This window comes from Pangasianodon hypophthalmus, chromosome 24, assembly GCF_027358585.1.
Source record: "Pangasianodon hypophthalmus isolate fPanHyp1 chromosome 24, fPanHyp1.pri, whole genome shotgun sequence".
In the NCBI taxonomy this organism is placed as follows: Eukaryota; Metazoa; Chordata; class Actinopteri; order Siluriformes; family Pangasiidae; genus Pangasianodon; species Pangasianodon hypophthalmus.
The window spans coordinates 17,334,502-17,344,817 of record NC_069733.1 but is presented as its reverse complement, the minus strand read 5'-3'; the positions used below and the strand labels follow the sequence as shown (position 1 = coordinate 17,344,817).

General features: G+C 39.3%; 2 protein-coding genes across 6 annotated transcripts in view; one reads left to right on the top strand and one right to left on the bottom strand.

Moving 5' to 3' along the window:
* Nucleotides 1-987: 987 nt before the first annotated feature.
* pebp1 (phosphatidylethanolamine binding protein 1) lies at nucleotides 988-6,108 on the top strand. The gene is made up of 4 exons (XM_026931163.3): nucleotides 988-1,233; nucleotides 2,616-2,725; nucleotides 3,381-3,481; nucleotides 5,289-6,108. The coding sequence occupies exons 1-4, from the start codon at nucleotides 1,099-1,101 to the stop codon at nucleotides 5,504-5,506; spliced, it is 564 nt and encodes a 187-aa protein (XP_026786964.1). The 5' UTR covers nucleotides 988-1,098; the 3' UTR covers nucleotides 5,507-6,108.
* The window catches only part of taok3a (TAO kinase 3a), a 59,448-nt gene continuing 55,239 nt past the window's right edge, over nucleotides 6,108-10,316 (bottom strand). For all 5 annotated transcript variants that reach the window (XM_053228894.1, XM_026931162.3, XM_053228895.1 and 2 more), the window contains 3 exons: nucleotides 9,553-9,765; nucleotides 8,139-8,321; nucleotides 6,108-7,313 (listed from right to left, as the gene is read on the bottom strand). In XM_053228894.1, the coding sequence (XP_053084869.1) occupies nucleotides 7,152-7,313; nucleotides 8,139-8,321; nucleotides 9,553-9,765 (558 nt within the window). In that variant the 3' untranslated portion in view covers nucleotides 6,108-7,151. The remainder of the gene's footprint in view (nucleotides 7,314-8,138; nucleotides 8,322-9,552; nucleotides 9,766-10,316) is intronic.

Here is a 10,316-nt window from a genome sequence, read left to right as displayed (position 1 = left end):
AAATGATTTCACAAAAAGTGTACGTTATTTCTTGCTTTATAATTTTCGACATTTTGGTCTAATGTCGAAAATTATAAAGCAATAAATAATACATCATTTATATCATTTTTGAGAAAATTATATCAAATTCACTCTAGAGTCAGTCCATTTTTGTGTTGTATAAGTATTAATCACTGTGGGGGGAAAAAAAAGAAGAAAAAAGTCTTTCAGTTGTATTAGAAAAATAAATACATGCATCAGCCTTGAGCATTAATAAGCTACAAGGTTTGTTTTTCTTTTTACATCGTTTTCTACGTCCATCTGAAATACATTAGAATATGTACAATGATGAAAAAGTGTTTTTTTTTGTTTGTAATAAATATATTTATGGAAAAAATAAGCCACGGGATGTAAGTCTCCACATTTTAGTGCAGGTTAACTTTAAACAGAGAAGAAAAATGACTTCAATAAACCCATATTACACTTGTAATAATATTTATTTATTTATTACAATATATACATGTATTATTTTTATACTACTAATAAAACTATTATATACGAATGTAATTTTGTTAAGTTTTATATATATATATATATATATATATATATATATATATATATATATATATATATATATATATATATATATATATATATATATTATTGTTATTACTAGTACAGATAATATTGCTAAGTGTTTTTATTTTTATTTCATCGTATATTAGCATGTTTAGCAATGATTTTGTTCCTCGGAATTTTAGTTGAACCTTTAGCCAATCAGTGAGCAGAAGACAGGAACATATCTACCAATCCCTGTGCAGAAGGCGGGGCTTGCCTGAATACGGGTAGGGAATAAATAAAAGCGTAAACTATTTGAGCAGTTCTCTGGTGCCCTCTAGTGGCAACAAAATGGCCGTTAACTAAAACAGCAGTGGGCGGGACCACAAAGGCAATCTGACCAATCACAATGGAACTGTCGAACCATTCGCTAAAGGTGAATCAATCTAACGCAAATCTGAGAACAGTTAGAGGGAGACATAGTAGGAGTTAGATCTCTGCTCAGGAGCTAGATAGCGGCTGTGTTTGTGAAAAATAATAATAATTTTAAAAACAAAAAAGATGCCGGTGGATATCGAGCAGTGGACGGGTCCTCTGTCCCTCACTGAGGTGGAGGAAAAGCCGAGCAAAGCCCTGACGGTTAAATACGGCTCTGTGGAGATCGACGAGCTGGGGAAAGTGCTGACTCCCACTCAGGTTAGCAAGCGCACTTTAGCCACTGCTCTTACTGGCTAATATTAGCTTTGCATAATGCAGAGTTGCTGCACAGGTCGCTAATGTGATCACGTGCATTAACGTTCGATAGCAATTAAAATTGCAGCTGCGTATGTTTTAAACTCATTACGTAATTGCCTTCATGCTGCAGCCAGAGCGCGCTACTAAAATAGAGCGCCGGCGTGATGACGTCACACGCACGGATGACGTCCTGAAGTAAAAAAAACAAAAAAACAAAAAAAAAATCATGAATTTCAGTTATAGCAATTTATTATGTCACGCTGTAACGGTTGCTAACAGTGATGTAGTTGGTGTGAAGAAAAAAAAATTTTTATGAAAGAATATGGAAACATTTACTGTGTGGAAGTGTTTCATTCTTCACACAGGATAATGGTGAAGGCTGCGCTTCATTAACCCAAAGTTCAGTAAATGTGACTTGTCCTATTTTTCTGTCACAGATTATTTCTGTAAAAGGTTCAGTCCCAAATAGAGCACAATTCCCTAAGGAAGTACACTACATAGGGACTACACACTAAGTAGAACACCGTGTGTCCAGGAGGAAGGTGTTTGTGACTCGGCTTGTTACCCCCTGTACTGTAGACTTTGCCTTTACCTTTATGTGTTTGTCACATATACATTACAGCACAGTGAAATTCGGTCAGAGTGCGGGGGTCAGAGTGCGGGGGTCAGAGTGCGGGGGTCAGAGTGCGGGGGTCAGAGTGCGGGGGTCAGAGTGCGGGGGTCAGCTCCCCGGAGCAGAGAGGGTTAAGGGCCTTGCTCAAGGGCCTGATACTGGCAGCTTGGCAGCGCGACATGAGTATGAAATAGTGACTACAGAAAGAAAGGCAGATAGGTGATAGAAAGACATGCAGGCAGACAGAGAGTAGAAAGACAGACAGACAGACAGTAGAAAGAAAGATAGAAGGAAGGGCGATAGAAAGACAGACAGAGAGACAGACAAGCAGAAAATAGAAAGACAGATAACAGAAAGAAAGAAAGAGAGATAGATGAGCAATAGAAAGGGAGATGATGGAAAAACAAAGACAAACAGACAGTAGAAAGAAAGATAGAAGGACAGGTGATCGAAAGACAGTCGGTAAAAAGAAAGATAGAAGGAGAGGCGATAGAAAGACACAGATAATAGAATGAAAGAAAGAAAGAAAGAAAAAGAGAGCTGGACAAACAATAGAAAGGGAGATGATAGAAAGACAGAATGACAGACAGACCAAAGAAAGACAGAAAGATTGCAGGACAGTTAAAAGAGAAATAGATGATAGACACATGACAGAAAGACAGACAGGTGATAGAAGGACAGACGGCTAAAGTGTGTGTGTGTGTGTGTGTGTGTGTGTGTGTGTGTTCAGGTGCAGAATCGGCCCACGGTGATCGAGTGGGAAGGCTGCGACTCGAGTAAGATGTACACTTTGGCCTTGACTGATCCGGACGCTCCGAGCAGGAAAGACCCTAAATTCAGGTAGACACTCGCAGGTCGCTCTGACGCAGCAGCAGAACCAGCACCTCAGCACCTCACCTCAGCTCCTGACTGGTTCTGTAGAGGACGTCAGTGACTCATTTTGTCTCCATGACACGATGATGATGTACTCAAGCCCTGAATGATGTACCTGTGACGGTACATATACGAATCGTGATTCCGGTTCACATCCAGCCACTTCACGTGTTTTCATTCTGGATTGAATCCTGACAAAGTTTTATACAGTTGAAGTCAAATGTGTTTCCGGTTTTCTGTGTTGTGTAACGTGTAAATAATCAGCGTTGTCTATTTCAGCATGTAAATAGGCTGCGTAATTATTTTTCCCTTTTAACTTTAAGTTAGGGCTGGGGCGATATGACAAAAATATCATATCACGATACTTCTACGATATTTCTGCGATATTTGTACGATACATCCGTTGCTTCCAATCAGAGTGTTTGTTTAAAGAAATATATAAAAATAAATAAATGTTACATTCCAATGCTTGTGATATTTCACAACAGTGTATTGTGATAAACGATGTCACGATACAGATGTTATATGGTCATATCGCCCAGCCCTACGTTAGATAACATTATTTAAAGACTCCTTTTATTAATTTATTAACATGTCTGACTGCTGTTTTTTCCCCCTCTAGAGAATGGCATCACTTTCTCGTGGTGAATATAAAAGGGAACGACGTCTCCAGCGGGTGTGTGATGTCCGACTACGTTGGTTCCGGTCCTCCGAAAGGAACTGGTAAGATCTGTGTGCAGGAGACTTAATGGTTAATAAAGCGCAGTTAATTAATGCTAAGTTTAGGAGTCGGACAGGCTGAAGTTCATAGTCGGAACATGATCGTTAATATTTGATTAAACTCTGAACATGCTGATACATCTGCTGAATTTCAAATGCAAATCAACTTTCCTTTAGTAAAAGAATCTGTGGTTTACACTCACTGTCCAGTTTATTAGGAACACCTGTATATTCATGCAGTTATCCAATCATTCAATCAGCAGCACAGTGCTTAAACTCAAGCAGGTACAGGTCGAGGACTTCAGTTAATGTTCACATCAAACATCAGAATGAAGAAAAAGTGTGATCTCTGTGACTTTAACTGTGGCATGGTTGTTGGTGCCAGATGGGCTGGTTTGAGTTTTTCAGAAACTGCTGATCTCCTGGGATTTTCACACACAGCAGTCTCTAGAGTTTACACAGAATGGCGCAAAAAAACACCGAGTGAGCGACAGTTCTGTGGGTGGAAACGCCTTGTTGATAAGAGAGGTCAAAGGAAAACGGCCAGATTGGTTCGAGCTGCCAGTAACTCATATAATCACTCTTTACACCCGTGGTGAGCAGAAAAGCATCTCAGAACACACAACACATCAAACCTGGAGGTGGATGAGCTACAACAGCAGAAGACCACACTGAGTTCCACTCCTCAGACAAGAGCAGGAATCTGAGGCTATCATGTGCGCAGACTCGCCCAAACTGGACAGATGAAAATTACAACAAAAAAGTTAGCTGATCGTTTTCCAGTACAATAGATTTACAGGAACAGGAAGAAGAAATCTAAACTGATTTGTAGGTCAATAATAATAATAATAAAAAAGTGGAACTAATCACATGTATCTTAGAAAATAAATGATAAGTGATGTTACCTGATGCTTTTAGCATAGCTTTGTTTTAATTACACCAACACTCAAATTTATTTCAGTGCTTATCTCCTCTTACGTGGGTTTTTCCGCTTACATAGATTGGTTCAAATCTGTTACCACAGCCACTAAAGATACATTAAACACTAAACTTAGCTAATGTTAATGGCAGTTATTAGCTGTGGAAGAAATGACTAGAGCTGAATGTTTTCCAGTTGGTGGTTTGTGGGTCAGTAATGAAATGTTTGCTCTGTGTGGAAACGTTACTGTAGACTTCCTGTCAGCTCAGACCCGTCTGCTCATTCTCCTCTGAGCTCTCTCATCTGCAAGGTGTTTCAGCCTGCAGACCCTCCACACACAGGATGTTGTGTTTTTTTGCACTGTTCTGTGTAAACTCGAGAGACTGCTGTGTGTGAAAATCCCAGGAGATCAGCAGTTTCTGAAATACTGAGATCACACTTTTTCTTCATGCTGATGTTTGATGTGAACATTAACTGGAGACTCTTGACCTGTATCTGCATGATTTTATGCACTGCACTGCTGTCACGTGATTGGCTGATTAGATAACTGCATGAATGTGCACGTGTACAGGTGTACCTAATAAAGCAGGTGGTGAGTGTGGAATATTAATAAACACCTTCTGACCAATCAGAATCAAGAATTCAACAGTGCTATGATATGAAACAATAAAAATGTATTTTAAAACATTATTCAACTTCTTTGCTAATCAGAGTAACAAATCTGTGTTTGCAGGTAATGGATAACATTTATATTAAAATATTAAAACAGAATATATTTTTGGAAAAGTAGCCCTACAGTTATTGTGATATAACTCATGTATGGTGAAAATATTTTCAGGCATTTTGATGTAATATTTTGCCCAATACAGCTGTGTATTTATTTTGTTCCAGGCCTCCATCGTTACGTGTGGTTGGTGTACGAACAGTCGGGAATAGTGAACTGCACCGAACCCGTCCTGACCAACCGCTGTGGAGACAACCGTGGAAAATTCAAAATCCAAAACTTCCGCAAGAAATACGGCCTCGGCGCTCCAGTGGCCGGCACCTGCTACCAGGCAGAGTGGGACAACTACGTCCCCAAACTTTATGAGCAGCTGGCGGGGAAATAAACGGGTGTTTTTGCACTGTCATCATCCTGAACACAGCTTTACCACACAATTAGGATACTGGAGGTGGGCGATATGGCAAAAATGAAATTATTGTGATATTCGAAAACAGGGTATACAGCGACATTTTGAGCTTTGATGATAAATAGTAACAACAAGAACAGTAAAGCACTTTAAAGCATTTTCATTTCAGCAAATTATTTAATAAAGAAATAAATAAATGAATGTATCAGTGTAATGAGCTAACATCTAATCAGATATTTGTTGCTATGCAGATTTAATTTGACAATGTGAAGTCATTAGTTATTATTAGGCTCTTTGTGATTGGTTGAATTTTCCGTTATGGAGAAAATGATATGACTGAAATTTCTATATCTCCCACCTCAGAGCAATCAATAAAATTTTGTTAAATCTGGAGTCTTGCCTTACGTTCAACATGTTGCACTTAATGGGAGCATTTCAATTTTTCCTTAATTTAAAAATCGCTATATTAGCTTTGTTCTCCCGTCGACCTTGTTCCTATGGAGACTGCTTTAATTTCATGCACCATGTTAATATAATGCTCTGTTAAAATCTTGTTAAATAAATAAAAATGCATTCAGACATGTGTTGAGCGTTTTATTTACAAATATAATTAAAAGCATTTGGGACAGAAATCATGCTTCTCTTGGACCTGAAAACAAATTTAAAGTGCATGCAAACAGTAAAGCAAGGTTTCTATTCACAGGATTCTTGATTCTCATTAAAAAATAAAATAAACGGCTCTAGAAAGCAAAAATGATGAAAAAACAAAATGTCAGAGGTCGTCCTCGGTTATAGGCCAAAAGACGGTGGACGAAGTGGTCACCATTATTAAAAAAAAAAAAAAAAACTAGAGGAATTAAGAAACTACATAAAAGTTGACACACAAAATGGACGCCCACTTTTCGCTTAGAGCCCTTTGTGCCAGCAGGATTCAGATTGACGTGTGTGTGTGTGTGTGTGTGTGTGTAATTCACATTGCTGACCTCGTGCTGAGGTTTGATCGTTGATCACGCAGGACTGAAGTGGGTTCCTCATGAAGAAACCCTGATTATTTGAAATTACGAATCAGAGGCAGCTGTTCAGTTTATGTACATCAAGTTCGTAAGTAAATTTTCTTATCAAATTTGTTCAAAAGGTGTGAATCATTTCAGTCTGATGAATAAATACCAAAAAACGGCGAGACTCAGCAGCGATACGCCTAAAATCTAAAAATCTTGTGGAAAATATCACTAAAAACGTGTGTGTGTGTGTGTGTGTGTGTGTGTGTGTGTGGACATTAACAGTAGCAATACTACCCCCCACCACATGTCACACGTGCGTATTGCTGTCCTTCCTCTAAATCTCTATTTCATCAATTACATCAAGTGTTATCATTGCACGAGAAAGATCACTGACATCAACACTGCAACTGTTTCATTATATTATGGATAATACTTATATATATATTTATATTTATAGATATATAATATTAAACACCGATGACTGAGGGAGTTATCCAGCATGTCGTAATGTTGTGACGTGGAGGGTTTGTCAGTAGCAAAAACTGCACGTGTCTTTTAAAAGAGTGGAGGACTTTTTTTTTTTTTTTTTGCTTCTTTTTAAAAGGCAGAGAGGGTCGTGTGTCTCATCTGTAATCGTCTTTAGGGTAATCTACAGCTCCCAGGTTGCTGAAGCCCATGCGCAGGCTCTCCATGTCGAAGGCGTCCACTTCGCGCTCCTGCCGCTCCAGCAGGTATTTGATTCGGTCTGTGCGCTCCTTCTGAAGAGAAGCCAGCTCCTCTTCGATCTGAGAACAACACGAAACAGTCACTTTAACACAAACAAACCATTACAACACCGTAAGTAATGCTAACAAAGTAAGAAAATAACTCAGCACACATGTATTAACTGATGTTTATATATTAATAAACTGCACCTGGATTGATTGTTTATTCAATCCATAACTAGAAATAAGTCCATATAAATTAGCAGCATGTTCCTAAATGTTGATAAATTACTGACTCTGGTCTCAAGGTGTAAATATTAAAATTCTGTTCTGATCTTTGGTTTAAACCTCAGTTCTGATTTTTGCCAGTTAACAGCCACAAACGTTCATTAAAGTGTTGTTCATTGCGGCCTTCATTTTACTCATAAATGTTGTGAACACTGGTTAACGCATCATCACACTCATGGCGTCTTCAGTGTCTCTAACAGACTCGCTCATAGTTTCTGACGCTGTAGGACACACAGTTATCTGTAAACATGGACAAAAGTACATCAGAGAGCTAAAGACAGTTGAAGATGAATCGTTTTCTTGGGTTTGGTGTCGCTCTAGGCTAGCATCCGAGTCCACGAGGAGGCGTGGCATTGAAATGCAGTCTGTGTGATGCGAAAGTGGTAGCTATATGCTTCTCTTACTCGTTAGCTTCATTTGCCTTGTAGCTTCAGCGCAAAACATCAGACACTAAGCATAAAATCAGCAACCTATGATCATTTATTTATCAAGAATGTTTCCATTCAATCTCCTCTCAGTTCTGTCATTATTAAATAACCTGCACTGTTCCATAATCGTTCGAATCATCACTGTTCATATCTCTATCGAGAGCCACTTTTAATGGTGTCAATGTGTTACCTTTTGTTCGAGATGAGCTCTGCGCAGTGAGACTTTCTGCTCGAGTTTGTGCTGCTCGCGCTCGTGCTGTGCCTCCGTCTGCATTTTGATTTTGCTCTGGTAGGCGTTGAGGAGCTCCATCTCCTGCTGCAGCTGCTGCCTCAGAGCCTGACACTCGGCCTCCTGAGCCTCGTCCAGACGCAGCTACACACACACACACACACACACAGGGGGAAAAGTAAAATCTGCCATACGGACTATCAAGCTTTGTGTGCTGCGTATCAACACATTTCTTTTAGTTTACTTAACACAACAGGAAAGTAAAACTGATTTCACTCTCTTCACGATCTACAAACCCTGCGTTTACATTAGGACGCGACCGTCACTGATGTCATCGCAGTTTGTCCTACATTTTAATTTAGGTTCTCCATTTAAGTTTGAACTGTAGTATAAGACAAGTTGGAGAAAAGTCATATAAGTGTTAGCATTTCCCATTAGCCGCTAATGCTATTCTGTGTAAAATCCTCCTTGATCACTGCAATATCTTAAATGAAAAACCTTGTATATCCATATTTATAATTAATATGCAATATTCATAAGTGGTGTCCTATATTTATTTTTAGAATAAAATTCTGATTCAGATTTTTTGGGTTTAAACTCTAGTTTTCACTGTGATTAACGGTTTCCTATATTACCCACAATGCCGTTCGACTACCTGCTGACAGGAGTGCAGTGGGATTTCACCCTTGCTTCATCTCTACCTAAAGAGAGCGATGCAGCGGCGCTTTAGTCCTTTAGTCTGTCCTTCTCATCAGTACGCTCTGCTCAAACAGATCAGCTTCCAAAGCTTTCATGCTAACACCACTGACAATGCCATCACACTCATCATCTCGTTGATCGCTAACTAGCTGACTCGAGTCTCTGCTGTAACTCAGCGCACTGCATTCTGGGACGACATCATGTCTACGCTGGATTTCTCATTAAGATGATGTTGAACATCGCTGGAAGATGGTGCATGTCCCTCTGCGACATCAGTGCGACACACAACCTCTAACGTTATTATTTACTGTGTTATACGGAGAAGTTTTCCTTTCATCTCAGTCAACAAACCACCATTTTATCTGGACACTAATAAAATGTGTGTGTCACGCCTTGCTGTTTACTGCCCCGCCCACTTGTTTGATGGACGGCTAAAACAGCTAGCGTTTTTAAACACTCTAATAAACACTCTAATGACTATAAACACTCAAATTTTCTCCAGCTGCATCACACAAACAGTTCAGACGAAGTATAAACAAGGTTTTTATTAAGTACTTTCTGCTTCTGTATACAGTCCTGTTTTTTTTCTCTGTGTATAGCGCTGCACTTTTCTAACACTCGTACTATTTGTACTTGTCAGCATTATTATGTTGTTATGTCGTAGCACGAGTCTCACCGCCTGCGAAGCCATCATCTCGTTGATGCTCTGCTCGTATTGCTCAGCCAGGATGGCGAGTTTGCGCGTCTGATCGTCCTTCAGGGCCTTGAGCACCATTTTGTGCTCGTTTTTCGGCGTCACCTCGAGCTGGTGGTGCCGCAGCGCTTTGTACTGCTTCGTCTGCACTTTACACGTGTCCTGAAACTGCTTCTTTATCTGCAGCTCCATCACCTGGGACAGAAAAAAAACAGCGAGAATACCGAAGTTATTGACCTAATTGTGAAAAATGATTCCCTGAGCCAACACTCTAATGTTATTTGGTTTTATAATGCTGCAATACAAGAACTGATATGACAAATGAAGCAGTCTGACTGTGCGAGAACATCCTACAATTCCTCCAGCAAACACAATCAGACTCAACAACAGGATGAAATCTCTGGTATTTGTTTCCCATGCTAAAGGGTGCTTTAATTAATCACCTAATAGGTAAGTATTTAATTAGATTACTCATTAGTAATAAATAATGTAGCTTATCACTCATGGTGCTGGAACAAAAAGTTAATATCAAAGCCAAAAGCGACACCAAACACCAAAACACCTGAACTGGCGAAATTTATGCTGACTGCTGGTTCATAACCCTGTCCTTTTATTTCCTAACACAACTGAGACAGGATTTAATTTTACTCAGGTGTAGCAGGAACTAAATGAACCAAAATGTGGATTCTGTAAATGTGTAATGCTCAAGCTAGTAAATTAACATCATAGTAGTGAGGAAAGGTCAC

What these genes read in the sequence shown, in the direction of transcription:
- pebp1 (XM_026931163.3), top strand. Translation starts at nt 1,099, where the DNA reads ATGCCGGTGGATATCGAGCAGTGGACGGGTCCTCTGTCCCTCACTGAG. An exon ending in AAGTGCTGACTCCCACTCAG is followed by an intron (nt 1,234 to 2,615) that starts GTTAGCAAGCGC and finishes GTGTGTGTTCAG; the next exon opens with GTGCAGAATCGGCCCACGGT. An exon ending in CGGTCCTCCGAAAGGAACTG is followed by an intron (nt 3,482 to 5,288) that starts GTAAGATCTGTG and finishes ATTTTGTTCCAG; the next exon opens with GCCTCCATCGTTACGTGTGG.